At 34.7% G+C, this 15,765-nt stretch overlaps 1 protein-coding gene across 1 annotated transcript in view; it reads left to right on the top strand.

Moving 5' to 3' along the window:
• The window catches only part of TBC1D15 (TBC1 domain family member 15), a 76,157-nt gene extending 60,966 nt beyond the window's left edge, over positions 1 to 15,191 (top strand). The window contains exons 13-18 of the mRNA XM_044679565.1: positions 2,844 to 2,944; positions 7,149 to 7,248; positions 7,655 to 7,752; positions 10,722 to 10,838; positions 13,029 to 13,115; positions 13,796 to 15,191. Coding sequence (XP_044535500.1) covers positions 2,844 to 2,944; positions 7,149 to 7,248; positions 7,655 to 7,752; positions 10,722 to 10,838; positions 13,029 to 13,115; positions 13,796 to 14,017 — 725 coding nt within the window. The 3' untranslated portion in view covers positions 14,018 to 15,191. The remainder of the gene's footprint in view (positions 1 to 2,843; positions 2,945 to 7,148; positions 7,249 to 7,654; positions 7,753 to 10,721; positions 10,839 to 13,028; positions 13,116 to 13,795) is intronic.
• Positions 15,192 to 15,765: the final 574 nt, after the last annotated feature.

Raw genomic sequence — 15,765 nt, 5'->3', positions numbered from 1 at the left:
TTTCCTAAGAACTGAAATGTGTATATATGTGTATGTGTATGTGAGTGTATAAATCTATCCAAAATTGTTCTAGTCCAACTGTGGACAAGTGATTCAGCTTCTTTGTACTCTAGACAAATCTCTGAGACTCTTAAAGAGAAGGTACCAATCTTCATTGGTGGAAGGAGTCTCCTCATCCAGAGGTTTCTGATACCAATGAAATAAAAGATCCATTTCTTATCTCTCTAGTAAGTATCTGGGCAAAATATTTACCAATAGATTATTTTAAAGTTTTCAGGTAAATTTAACCCATTGTATAGACCTGTGTGTTAACCTAAGTCTGCTTGATATTCTAATCAATCAGCAAGAATTTATTAATCACCTTAAATACAGAGCACCATTTTGGGTACTGGGGGTCAAAATAAAGTTAAAAATAAAAGTCCCTGCTCTCAAGAAACTTATTTTTAATCAAGGGATACAACATACACATATATATGTATATGCAAAATAGAAGATAAATTCATGGAAGATGACTGTAGTCATTATAGGATATAAGGAAAAATCTCTTGTAGGAGATGGTGTTTGAATGCAGCTTTGAAGTAAATCAGGAATTCCAAGAGGTACAGTGAGGAAAAGAACGCATTCTAGGCATGAGGGGCAGGGAGATGAAGGTATTGAGTATTGTTAGAGGAACAACAAGAAGACCATAGAATTCATAAAAAGGAGTAATTTATAATCCTGCTATGTATAGGTCAGAGCCAAGATGTATAGGGTTATAATGCCAAATAGTTTTTATATATAACCCTGGAAGTAGTAAGGAACTACTGAATAAGTTAGTCAAACTTATGCTTCAAGTATATTATTTTGGTAGCCTGTGTTAGAAGGTCCTAGAAGCAGGGAAACTAGGTAAGGGAGCTCTTGTAGTAGGCTGAGTGAGAGGAAATGAAGTCCTGATTTAGATGGAAGCCATTTGAGTAGAGAGAAGAAATTAAATGAGAGAGACTTTGTGGAGGTGGAACATACAAGATTTGACAGTTGATTGGATTTATAGGAGCTGAAGATGATTTGAATCTAGATAATTGGAAGGGTGTTGGTACTCACAGAAACACAGAACACTTGCATCTCCAGTTCCCTACATTCCATTTGGATGTTCTATTGGCATTAAAAAATAGACTATTCTCTTTCTCCCCCGAATCTATTTTACTTACTTTCTTCATTATTTCTGTCTCTGGTACCATCATTTACTCATTATCCTGTGTTTGGAATTTTGGGATTATCTTTTCTTTTCCCTTCTAACTCCCCCAACTAATCAATTTCTAGATTTTGTTAATTCCATATGACATTTCTTGGGGGGGGGGGAACACACATGCACACGCACACACCCACCCACACACCCTTTCTTTATTTTGCCACAACTCTACTTTTATTATCAACCCTTGAGACTCATTATCTTTCTTATTTCCTCAAAGTTCTTCTTGTTTTCACTATTTCTTCCCATATTTTCTACCCTCCATCTGTACTTTATATTGTTGGAAGAATAGTTTTTCTTATTAGAGGCAACATGATATAATTGATAGAGTGCCAGCCTTGGAGTCTTGAATACCTTCATTCATTCATGTCCTGCTTTTGCCTCACACTGCCTGTGTGATACTGGAGAAGTCATTTGATCTTTTAGTACTCCAGGCAACTCTTTTTAGACTATAAGTTATAGAATAGGTATAGATCTGAAATGATAAATTGGAGCCATCCATATTAGAACTTCCTTATATCCTCAGGTCTTTCCCCCTTTTTCTTCCTCTCAAATGAAAATATTTAAAAATTATCATTTGGGGGAATTCTTTATAAAATCACAATGTAACAAACAGTTATTCATCATTTTCGGTGGGCTAAGTACTGTGCTAGATTCTAGAGAAAGACCATATTTAGATAAGATGGTCCCTGTCCCTAGGGATCATACAGTCCGCTAGAGGAATGAGAAACTAATACAGAGAGCATTTATTATAGTATTTTCACAAACATTTTGTTTATTGTTTTCCTTTAAACATCTTTCATTATTGTAGAGAAATCATTTTTATTTATAGTTCTCCTTGACTGTGTGTGTGCATACATGCATATGCATATGTGTACGCACATGTAGGTAGTTACAGCAATACAATTTTGCCAAGTCATGATAATTTGGTCTCTTCTTTAAATCACACATAGGTCTAACCTTTTAGAATTTTACTGTTTTTACCTTTTTTCTTGTTGTTACCAAAGAAAGCTCTGATAAAATGTGTATTCATATGGTTTTCTGAAATGTTATTTACTGAAGCTACTTTTAAATCCACCAGTTTGAGAGAGTATTAAGTTAATTGTCATATTCTGGATAATATTCTAAATGGCTACGTGATTTAATGAAATTTTCAAGCAGTTTTCTTGGGATAGTTCTTCAGATTTTTTTGGGTCTGTGTCTAAAAAGAGTTCAATAATCATAGAGATTTCCTGGTATGGAAATGTCTTCCAATATTATTGATGAGTAAATCTTCTGTAATATAGTCTCACAGAATTGCCTGAGACAGAAAGAGCTTTAAGTACTTGGCTGTGGTCATACAAATACAGTATTAGAGGTAGGCCTTGAACCCAGCTTTTCCTGATTCCAAGTTCAGCTTTCCATTTGCAATGCTATGCTTATTCTTTGTCCATTTTATATAGGTGTTTAATCAATTTCCATTGAATGAATTATTGCATGACATACATATGTCTTTAAGAGCATATAAGGATACCACAATTTTGCTATTGTTGACATATTCATACCCACCAATGTTAAAATCTGGGAACATAACTTAAATTTATAATATATTATACTTTTCTTCTCCTTTGCTCAGGATATGTCCAGGGAATGAGTGACTTGCTTTCCCCTCTTTTGTATGTGATGGAGAATGAGGTGGACGCTTTTTGGTGCTTTGTATCTTACATGGATCAAATGGTAAGAAAAAAATTTCCTTTCCTTTCCTTTTGGACTCATCAAATGTAGCTTTAATAATAAAAGTTTCCTTGTATAGGCCTCTTTATTTTGTGGCTCTGGTAGGTTGAGAAATATTTATATAAATTTTTTCTGTAGGTTTTGTAACATTTTCTTTAATAGAAAAAAAGGATATTTTTAGAGTGTGGATAGCAGAAAGAATAGGAACTTAATATAAAAGAGTATTCATATCTGTAGAAGTGTTGGTGGCCTTTTCTAGAATATTGATCAAATAAATGAATTGTGCCCATGTAGAGTAGTTAAGCTTAATCTTGTTATCTATTTGAGATAAGGCCATACATTGAGTGATAGCCCTACTACTTACTCCTAACTAGGAGGACTGACCTTAGACTTTGTCATCATAATAATTCTTCAACCTTTCTTATTTTTTCTTCTTGCATTTTACTTGTTTAACCTCACCACTTTCTTTGTAATTTTATTTTCTCAGAACTACATAATTATTATCATTTTTAGGATGTTATGCCTGACTTCAGCTTAAAACCCTTTGAAACAGTTTAAGTCCTCAGAATAATGCAATCAGAGTATTAACAAGGAAGTAAATTGATTCTAAAAGAAAAGATGTGACCAGTAAGTGTGGGATTTGGGTAAATCCAGGATCACTAAGCACTTATCTTGGAAGGGGATCAGGCAGTAGGAGTTGGAATGGACCCAGAAATAGCCCAGGGTAATGTTACCAGTTTGGAATGTGAAAGGAGGGGCCTCTGAGGAGGAGGAGTTTTCTCAACTGTCACTTCACTCCTGTTGGGCCCGGGACCCTGGGGGGGCGATGTTGGTTCTTTGGTTGGGAGGTTTTGATTTTGGGTGGATCTTGAATGAATTGGGCTCCTCTGTGCTTTTATTAGTGATTATTGGGAGATCACAACTACTAACATCAATTCCTACTATCTTCAATTACCAACAAAGAAGACATTGAAGAGCAATTCTCCAATTTGGCTGGAGAGCTTGAACTCATGGGGGAGCGGGCTTGAATGGGGTGGGGGGAGTCCCTTCTCTGATCCTGCTTCAATCTATTGATCCTGTTATTTCCCTCTTATATTAGTTTAGAAATATTTGCTAGGAGATTGTAGGGGGAAAAGAGAATGGGCAACTGTGACCAAGCCTCAGAAGAAGTCCAGAGCTGCTCTCTTGGGGAGAAGACATAGTTGTTGAAGTTCATCCTTTCCCTCCTTCCTTGATTCCCCTGTACATTTTCCCTCTGTACTCTGAATTTAATTTATCCTTTAATAAACCCCTGATAGATTGATACTTAGAGTCTGGAGCAGTTACATTGGTGGGGGGAGGTGACTGATCTGGTGGCTGAGAGGCAGACTAATTCCAAAGACCATGTTGAGGGGTTAGGTTACTTTGATCTTAGGAGTGGGGGAGGCTTGTCTCAACAGGGCTGGCTCTGAAGGTGGGATCCAACCCATTGGGGTCACAACTGAACCCCAACGCCTTCCTTCAACATCCCCACTATAGCTTTGCCAGTTTGGAAATCCCTTTGAGTTTTTATTCCCTCATAGGTCTTCCCTGGGGTAGGGGGTGAGGAGTTAGTCATACTGGTCCATTGAAAGCTAACAGGGGGAGAGAGTCTAGATACACCCTCCCTCAGCCCCTCACCATCAATACTTGCCCTCATACAGATCGTAACCCAGATAAGTAATAAGAGAACCCAAAATAGACGACAGGATTAGAAATCTAGTGATCTGAATAATGAGAAAGAAGAATTCTTGGAAGAAATGTTTGAGAAGGAATGCTTAGGGATAGAGAAAAGAAATGAGAAATAGGGCATATAGGTAGGCTCGGGTTCTGTAGACATGAAAATAAAACGTATGGCAAAAATTTCACAGGTATTATTGTTTTCATGCTTTTCTTATTGCGACTGTATTTGATGAACTAGAAGCACTCTTGGGCAGGTTTCAACTGTTTTCTCAAAATAACCTTCATAAGTTTTAATCTTATTCCAGATATTATCGTATGGGTGATACATGAAAATAGCTAACTCTTTTAAATAATATGAGAAATGTTTTATCTTCACTCCAGGGCAAGCCACAACCTTTCTAGAGTAAACGACTAATGTTCTGCCCATCTTTTTCACTCTACTGCTATCCTTCATAATTTTTCTTAGTTGCTTTTTCATTTTTCCTATTTCTCTACTTCTTTTTCTTTCATCCAGCTCTTCCTTTTTGCTGATTGGTCTGGTCTCCACTTCTCAAGTAAATAGAACTCACAATTTATTAAACTTTTTATTTTTTTTTAATTAAAAAGATTTTTTTGGAAAAAATGTCCATGGTTACACGATTCATGTTTTTACTTTCCTCTTCACCCCTGACCTCCCCCTGCCCCCAATAGCCAACTTGCATTTCCACTGGTTTTAACATGTGCCATCAATCAAGACCTATTTCCATATTGATAGTTGCATTATTAAACTTTTCAAAATGTTATTTTAAGCTTTTATTTCTCCTGGGTAGAAATAATATGCTTTTGAATTGTTTGAAGACTTATATTGTTTGCTTCTAAATATTTTTAAAAGATTCAGTAATTAACTAACACTGAGTAAAATGTCCATTTTCATATACATAAAAGAAATGAAAAAAAGAAAATTGTACATGAATCTGTAAATCACTAGGTAAAGCTTATATTTCTTTCAAAGTCCAAAATATTTCCCATGGAACTTAAAAAAAAAAACAAAACCCTTACCTTCTGCCTTAGAATCAAGGCAGAAGAGAGGTAAGGGCTAGGCAGTTGGGGGTTAAGTGACTTGCCGAGGGTCACACAGCTGGGAAGTGTCTGAGGTGAGATTTGAACCTAGGACCTTCCATCTCTAGGCCTGGCTCTCAGTCCACTCGGCTACCCAACTGCTCCCGTAACTTTTTTTTTTTTTTTAATCCATACCTTTTCTTAAAGTTTATAAGGGTTAGGCAATGGGGTTTAAATGACCTTTCCAGAATCACACAAGTAGCAAAATGTCTGAAGCCAGATTTGAACCTAGGACCTCTCATCTCCAGGCTAGACTCTTGAGTCACCTATCTCCCTTCCTTCCCATCATGTAATTTTCAAAGCTCTTCTACTTCTGTAATTCTTTTTGGCCTTTCTTCTGTGGGTTTTAAAAATGTTCCAGTGAACTTCCTCTTTTTCTTTTCTTTTTTTTCTTTTTTTTTTTTTTTTTGGCAACCCTATAATGGCCATGCCCCTGCTTCCTTTCACTCCTAATTTTTCATTGGAAAAAAAAAAAAAAAGGTCCTTGTAACAGATTTGCATAGGTAAGCAAACAAAACCAAAAATATGTCTTAAAACCAAAATGTATGTCTCATTCTGCATTGTCAGAACATCTCATATCTTTGTCGGGAGGTAGCTAAGCATTATTAATCCTCTGGAATCCTAATTTGGCATTGTATTGACATTTATGGTTTAAATTACTCTCCAGGACCTTGTTTTATTTCATTCAGTATGGATTCATACAAGTTTCCCCCAGATTCTCTGAAACTCTTCTTTTGCCAAATTACTTTCTAGAATATCTGAATCAGTTCATAGCTTCACCAATATTGCATCAGTATTTGCTTATCCTTCCATAGTCCTTCCAGCAATTGCCACTTTTCCTTTTTTTCTTTTTTTTTGCTAAGATATGCATCTAAGCAACAGGTCATTTGTGTCAGTTTAATAGAAATACTTTGTTTGAAGTTGATTTCATTTTATAATTTAAGATATAGAATGAAGGGCAGTAATTTAAAATAATTTGTTTTCCTTAATGTTCATATATGCATATTTATATGTATATACACACATATTTAGAGAGTATGTGTTTCATGACACTTTTAAAGATATTTCTGCTAATATTTTATTGCTGTTGCTCAATTTTTTTGTTCTTTCCACTAAATTTCTTATTCTAGATAAAAAGTATATGAATTATTTACTTAAGAAATGATGTCTCTGTATTTTGACTTAGAAGAGAATAAAAGAGAAAAAAGCCTTTTGTTAAGATAACCAAACCCAATTTCCCCCCCATATTTGTAGGTTCTATTTTAAAAGTGGATGTTTATCCCAGATATCAACCGAACATTGATAAGTCCATGTTTGGTTATATAAATGACACTTTTGTGTGATTATCTGGATGGTATAAAGTATATCTTATATCTATGGAACCTCACAATTCTTTCCTTTTTTAAAGCATCAGAATTTTGAAGAACAGATGCAAGGCATGAAGACACAGCTAATTCAGCTAAGCACCTTACTTCGCTTGCTGGATAGTGGATTTTGCAGTTACTTAGGTATGTTATACGAATCAAAACTAATTCCTAATTTTAGTAGGTAGTTTACAAGAAGAAAATTTAAGGATCTCTTAAGAAAGAAGGGCTATAACAATTTTACAGACATCTTTGGGAAATGAATGTCTGAAACTAAATGGTTCTTTTGTATTATAGTCTAGAAGAAATACAGTTCACAGAACGAAATATTTTTACATGTATATATGTATATATGTGTGGATGGGTATTCAGCTGATTTTTCCCCTCTTATAGTTTAATCTGTGAGTTTTCATTATTGATAATTACTAATGTACATTTAAACATACTACTGTTTTAATGGCTTGAAGTAAATATGTCATAAATTTCAGATAGGTCTTTATAATGTTAAAGTGCTTTTTGTTTCTAAAATGTCTTTTTTCTTTTTTTTTAGAATCTCAAGACTCAGGGTACCTTTATTTTTGCTTCCGTTGGCTTCTAATTAGATTCAAAAGGGAATTTAGCTTTCTAGATATTCTTCGATTATGGGAGGTAACAAGCTATGTACTTACTGAACCTTCACTTTTATTATTCAGGGAAACTTTGTTCTGTAGCGTGCAACTAGAATTTATTGGTGTTTTTGAATGTATTAAGGTTTTACATTTGCAGTCTTTCCTTCTACATCACTAGACTGCCCATGGAAGTTTCAGGCTCAGTCATCCAAGTTGTTCTGCAGTACCGAGTATATCAGAATCCATCAGACATTGGAAGAGGGGAAGATAGTGTCAGGCATACCCTGGAACCATCTCTTCTGACCCGGAGCCACTAGAGCCATGAACAAATGCCTTGAGAGGGCTTCATCTTGAGAGGCATTTTAGCAGATCTGGCATAGACTGTCCTTCCGAGTTCCTGGAAGTTATGAAGCATGAGCTATAGGGCTGTACTCACAGTGTAAGCCAAAGTGGCAGCTTGTTCAGCTAGGACACAAATGAGTAGTATGCTGGATTAATACATGTTTTAAAGGAAGATTTTAAAATCCAGAGAATTAAAAATGCTCACATCCCTCTTTTTACACTGAACAAATGGCATAATGCCAAGTTATCTTTAAGTACACAAGTAAACCAAGAAGAGGCATAGAGGATGTCACAAAAAAATAGGAAAACTAAGTCCATTGTGAGAGCAGGAAAACAAATCTATCCATCTAACAACCATATACTATGGTGATGATGCCAATTAGTTGTGCCAATTATTCTTCATAAGTACTTTTTCCTGGTGATCCTTGTGCCTTGTGAGGAGAAAGAAGGACATGTTTAGATTGAGAAGATTTTTATTGCTTTATACAGTTTTCAGATTGTTCTGTGTTTTAGAGTGAAATTTCAGAAACATAATTATCATATTTTGTAATTGGTGTTATTTTTTAGGTTCATCAATTAAAAATTACTTCATTAAGAAGGTAGCCAGGTAGCACAGTGGATAGAGTGCTAGGCCTGAAGTTGGAAGGCTCAAATCTAGTCTCAGATACTTCTTAGCTATGTGGCCTGGACAAGTCACTTGACTCCAGTTACCTTGTCCTTGTGCTCTTCTCTCTTAGAATCAGTACTAAGAAAATAAACATTAAAAAAAAGATTAAGGCTTATTGACAAAAAGAAAGTACCACATATTTGGAATTACTAAATTGCCTTAGTTAAATAGAATGTTTTAAGTGAAAATTTTGAGGTTAATTGCATTACAGTTAAACTTAAAATGAAATTTAGTTGAGTATTTCTTGATTGAAAACTAGGAAAAGAAGGGGCAGCTGGGTAGCTCAGTGGATTGAGAGTCAGGCCTAGAGATGGGAGGTCCCAGGTTCAAATCCGGCCTGAGATACTTCCCAGCTGTGTGACCCTGGGCAAGTCACTTGACCCCTATTGCCCACCCTTACCACTCTTCCACCTATAAGTCAATATACAGAAGTTAAGGGTTTAAAATAAAAAGAAAACTAGGAAAAAGTAGGAGACTGCTGATAGTTTGAGCAGAGAGCAGGGTTCAGTTTTTTGCTGTTCTTTTAACAATTGGGCAGATCTGAGTGTGTTTGTTGGGAAGGAATCAGTACAGTATAAAGGATAAGTTTGAAGGTGAGGGTGAGAAGGAATGATTACTGGGTTGTGCTCTCCAAAGGTATGAGATGAGAGAGCCTAAGGAGCAGAGCCTCAGCAAGGAGGAATGGCAATAATGGAAATAATTTTAATAATAGTAGCTAGCATTTATAGAGTGCTGGGCTACACAGTGCCAGGTGGGAATCAGAGCACTTTGCATTCATTTCATTTGATCCTCACAACAATCCTGGGAGGTAGGTAGGTTCTGTTACAGTTGAAGAAATGGAGGCCAACAGAATTGTGATTTTCCCAAGGTCACACAATGATTGTCTGAGGCTAGAGTTGAACTCGGGCCTTGCCCAGCACTTTATCTACTGTTCTACTTAGCTACAATAGTTATGCATGATTAAAATTTATTAAAATCACATTTATTTAAAATACATGACCATTGTATCACTCTAGAAAATAGCTTTTTAAAGGTTATATTTAGCTGGACTTAAAAATTATTTGTTCATATTCCTGTACAGTTGCCAGTCAAACACACCCATTAAGGTGTATTTCATTTTTTTTTCTTAAACCCTCACCTTCCGTCTTGGAGTCAATACTATGCATTGGCTCCAAGGCAGAAGAGTAGTAGGCAATGGGGGTCAAGTGACTCGCCCAGGGTCACACAGCTGGGAAGTGTCTGAGGCCAGATTTGAACCTAGGACCTCCCGTCTCTAGGTCTGGCTCTCAAACCACTGAGCTACCCAGCTGCCCCCTATATTTCATTTTTCAATCACTATTTCTTCTGAGATAAAAAGGAGCTCTTTATGTGGAAATCTGATACTTTTATGCAGATTATTAATTTTTTTTGTAATTTGTGGTCTTATAGAGCTGCCTAGGGCATTAAGAGGTTTAGTGACTTGCCCTTTCTCACAGTCTGGTCCCTTTGACCTCCGGGTCAGCACTCCTCATAGATATAACTAAGATGTAGAATGTCCCTTCTAGGAGAAATATTTAAAAATCAAGAATTTGAGGTATCAGAAGAAATCTTATAAAAATAACCTTAAAGCTTTGGCTTGGTCACACCCACAGGTCGCTTAGACTTTTAAAGAATGTAGTTGTTATAGATTAGCCAAAGAAGTTTGCCAGTCTTGACTTTGTGGCATGATTTGAGATTGCTTTCTTAATTCAGAATACTACATGATATAGAACTTAATATTTGATGAATTATTCTGAAATTATTTTGAATTCTAACATATTCTTAGATACTTGCTAACAAAGATGCCATTTCATTTCTATATTTCTTTACTAAAGTATGGGGGTACTGTAGGTCAGAGATATTCTTTTTGTGTTTAGAATTGTGTCTGATGTAAGTTTATCATTGTCTCTCTAAGAATTGAAATTTTAGAAATGTATTTTAGAAACTTTGGGAAAATTTATACATTTCTCTTGTTTTTACAGGTAATGTGGACTGAATTACCTTGTCAGAATTTCCATCTTCTTCTTTGCTGTGCTATTCTGGAATCTGAAAAGCAACAAATCATAGAAAAGCATTATGGTTTTAATGAAATACTTAAGGTATGTGGTAGTTTTTAAGATCAACACAGTCTTGAATTTTAGTATTCAGAAAGCTTTCTTTTGTTTCATTTTGATGGCATTGACCTACAGATAATTTTTGCAGTGGTGTATAAATAAATTTCTTGAACAGCTTCAAGATATAGTAACAAACTATATCTTTTGGTCCAAATTTAGGCCACATTCATTTCCCCAAATTGGGCTTATACAAAACTGAATGGGGCTGATAATTGGGATCTCATGAGAGACTCCCTGGTTTCCCCAGCAGAAACAGTAGAAATTTCTCTATGTTCTCCAACACTGGGTTGGATGCTTTTGCTTCTGGTGCTACAAAGAAAGGAAGACTATCCCTTGCATTCACATGTAGTGGTCTACATCCTTACCTAAAGTCCATTAGCAATTGGGATCTAACTAAAACTCATCAAATTTTCCATTCTCCCTTACTTCCTCAGAGCTGTAGATGACTACCAGGTGTGGGTGGTGGCAGGGGATCATCAAGAGTTCTCCCCAGGAGTTTACAACTTTGTCCATTGGCTGACTTCTTACTTAGGATTATTGAATTTTAACTTTGTAAGGGAACTTGGAAATTACCTATTGAGAGAGGGTCTTGGAGCTGCTTCTTGCAGCTGTAGAGGTATCTCCATGACCTCACTAATAGAGTGGAGAAGTAAGTAGAGAAGGGAAACGATGGAGCTCTTGGAGTCATGGAACTTTGAATCTTTGCAAGAACTTGCTGTTACCTTTTTTTTCCTTGTTTCTAGTTATCTGCAGACCACTAGGCTTCTCTTCCTCCTTTTTCAAGGAATCTCTCAGTCTCTACCTTCATTTTTGTGGGCTTTTAATATTCATGTAGATGTCTTCTCCAGCACTCTGTCTCCCTCCTTCAGCAGCTCTAACACCCATGTCCTACACTTTTATTCTTTTTCAGTCATTCACAGGAGAGGTAACAACTGAAAGTTGGCTTTTAAAGCATAGCTCTAACCACATCACTCACTTGCTCAGAAACCTTTCATGGTTCTTTATTGGCTTGAAGATACATGGCGCTCTAGAATAAGCTTTAATAGCTTAAAATTGCGTTATGATTTTTGGAACACACTGAATAGAATTTCCCCAGCCTGATAATTAATTAAGATTCTTTTGAATCTATCTTAAATCAGCCTCATTTCATACTATTCTCTTTTCTCGTTTAAAAGCTTTAATTTCTCTCCTGTCCATACTCCCATAGCAAATATGCATAATCAAGCAAAACAGACCCCCACCTTGTCTGTGTCTAAAAAGTTTCCTAGGTTGTATATATACCCCACCAAATCAGACCATTGAATTAACATTCTCTGACATTCTTCTTCCCACCTTTTTGCATTTCATATAAATTTGACCATTGCCCTCTGTGGACTCTATTTCTTCTGCAACTTTACCTCTCAGAATCCTCCGAGGCTTAGCTTAGCTGCTAGCTCTTCCATGAAGTCTTCTGATTAGGTATATCAGATTTTTTGTATATACTTTTCAGTACGTGTTGTATTTCTCCAGGGGAATGTAGAGTATAGAAACTCCTTGACCATTGTGGTTTTTGAAATGGAATCCCTTTTACCTAAGAAATTGAGTTGGACAAAGGAGGTTGAAATAATGGTTGATTTAAAGAGGGGAAAGTAAAAGTGACCTATTTTTAGCTCATTTGGAAGTTTTGAACTTCAAATATTTTTTGTTTGCAAAATACAGGAGAGTGATGGGAAGTAATTACCGTTAAATGTTTACCTAAATATTTTCTCATTTCAAAAAGATTTTATTTTTAAGAGATTAGCCTGTATTTTAATCAGTGCAGAGCTCTAGGCTCCAGGTGAGAGAATGTAACAAGTATGTGCTAATTCTTATTTTTTCTTGGATAACCAAAGAAAAAACTATATGTAACAAAGAGTATGTTCTAAACTTAAATGAGAGCAGCTTTCTTTTTTTATAGTTTGCACATGGTATAGTACAATTTCTGAACTTATTCCATAAAATTAAATGCTATTCTTTAGGATAAAAAGTTTAAACAGTTTGATGGAAGGAGTATTAAATTTTTGGGGGGAGTAATATGAATGCTTGGAATATAAAAATTTTGTCACCATTGAAATATAACTGATAAAATTATTTTTATAGTAGCATGTTATGATTTATGATTTCCAAGTATAATTTTATTTTATAAATGCATTTTAGCATATCAATGAGTTGTCCATGAAAATTGATGTGGAAGATATCCTATGCAAAGCAGAAGCAATTTCTATACAGATGGCCAAATGCAAGGTATGCCATAGTAATTTTAAGAATTGGAAGAATTTGAGATGTGCAGCTAATGGAATTATTTTTTACTTGAAGGAAAATAAATAAATGATAGTTTTAGGAATGTCAAAGAAAGCACTGGCTAGTTTTTTGGCAACTATTATGGATTATCTCTTTTAATTTAAAACATTTGCAGTTTGGAAATACTAAGACAGTGTAGCAGACATTACTGAAGACATTTTAGAGGACTTGAGAAGCTACAAAATTTAACTAAACCATGATATATTATCCAATTGAATTAGTAAATGCAAAATAGGACATTCTATTAAGTTTGCAGTAGTGAGAAATAGAGATGATGATCAGAAATAATTAAATGAATAGTATTTTGGCTCTCCTATTAAGTTTTACTAATTGGGCTTTTAATACATTTTACAAAGCAAAATTACTTTTTCCTTGTAAAACAAAATTAATGCTTGGTAAGTTTTGTTCAAGCCAAATCATTATTCTGCATTCTGTTTTTGTCTCATGAATTTCTTATGAGAATTCTGAATTCTTGCTTTGTCATACTTTTATTTTTTTTAAGGATCTAAACGCCAGTTTTAATAGGTAAATAAAACAGCCTGTTAAAGTAGTTTTGAATGAAATGTGCTTTTAAATCTGACACATTTATATAATTTATCTTGTATTATTTTTTTTCTACCTAGGAATTGCCACAAGCAGTATGTGAAATTTTGGGACTCCAGAACAGTGAAGTCACAACACCAGATTCAGATACTGGGGAAGATGAAAATGTTGGTGTGATTAGTTGTTCTACACCTGCATTTCAGAATAACTCCTTGCCTTTAATTACTACCAATGGAACCAGAGATGATAACACAAGGCAGTTAGGGGTATCACAAAGTGTCAGCAGGTTAACACCTGCATGATCAGTCTTCTTTACTTAATTTTTTAAGAGACACTTTGCTTCAATTCTTTTTCAAGTACTTGAAAGGTGGATATTTATAATTTGGAGTTGATTATGCTTTAAGGTTTTTGGAAAGAAAGTGTACTGTGATGTTCTTGCATTAAAGCTTTACAAAGATTTAAACTAATTATTTTTGTAGTTACTTCTACCAAATAGCCTTTTCTTTTCAATAACATTCCTTAATATTTTTATAGCCAAATGCATTTTCTTTTCTTGCTGATGAACTGGAATTGCATAATATTTTAAGTGGATGAGTTAGAAATTATGCACTTTGAAAAAACATTCACTTTGTTTACCAGAAGTCTTGGTGGTTTTTGGACTTGATGGAATTAAAATTGGAACCTGCAGCCAAGTTGAAAAGTAGCTTGTTTCCCAGTAGATTTGACAAAAAGAAAAAAAAAGAGAAAGAAAAAGAGAAAGATTTGTTTCTTAACTGTTTACAAAAAACACTCTGCCTAAGTATTTGTGCTATTGAATGTAGATTTGAATTGGACATTTAAAAATTCAATTTGATGTCCATTTAATGATTTTCCTATAAGTGGAGAAGCAGTATATTTTTACATGTTAACATCTCTTCACTTGTGCATATAAATACTACATATACAAGCAAAATGAGTATTAAAAGGATAGGCATATTTTCATTATTCAGTATAATAAATTTGACTATTGATTTGTATAAACTAATCTGACGAAATTAATACATACCTTCAGTATGAACTCTTTTTTCAAAACTATTTTCTTAACTAAAGATTTATTTCATGAGAATACATTTAATCCTGTTCCTGGTGTAATTTTAAAATTAATTGATAATAATCTAACTTTACTAATAATGTCTATTCTTTCCTAATAATGCATTAACTGATTAGTAAACTCTTTAAATTTTTATGAAGGACTCCTGGGGGGGAGGGGAACCTGAAAATATGTATAAAATTGCAAAGTTAGTAATCACATTTCTCATAATAATGCATTTTTTTGTATATGACAAAAGTTGTTTTGTTTATACCACACTATGTACTGCATGACTTTTTAAAGTTATGTGGAATTAGCATAACTGATTCACTGTATTAATTGTAATTTGTTAACTATTGTACATATTATGAAATAAACCTGAAGTTGATTTAGTGTTTTCAATTAAATCACACTTAAGAGGAAAAGTCTCTTGTTAGTATGAAAAAAGGGGGGGTGGGTCCAAGCTGGCCCTCAGTTTATCTCATTTTTTGTGTGCTTGAAATAATCTTTTGAATGAATTGTGGAAGAAAGAAAGAAATTTGCTCCTTTATGACATCAGAATTTCTTGATTACCGTTGACTATGAAGGAGATTATTATCTGGCTCTTCAAGGCACTTTATTGAACCTGATGTTTGCAGTGGAAAAAGAAAAGTTCTTAACATAGCTCTGAAATGAGCCAGAAGATAGATTATTTCAGGAAGTTGAGGAAACAGTAAACTTTCTTCTCTAGTTGAATAGATGTTGGGAATCATCACAGTAGAACCATTATATTTTAGTTTTTAATATTATATGTGTTATCTTTCATCATTTAATAATGAATAAGCCTATTCAGGGAAAAAGCAAACTGATCTACAGCTCAACATCTCCAGTCTTTCATTTCCTGTTATCCAGGAAATTACTAGGACATCATGATGCCCTTCTTGTTCTTCCTGCCTGAATGCTGGCTTTGGAAAAAAGGGCCAAAGGGTGGTTTTCCTATGT

Source organism: Gracilinanus agilis, chromosome 5, assembly GCF_016433145.1.
Source record: "Gracilinanus agilis isolate LMUSP501 chromosome 5, AgileGrace, whole genome shotgun sequence".
NCBI lineage: Eukaryota > Metazoa > Chordata > Mammalia > Didelphimorphia > Didelphidae > Gracilinanus > Gracilinanus agilis.
This window is presented reverse-complemented; position numbering and strand designations above follow the sequence as displayed.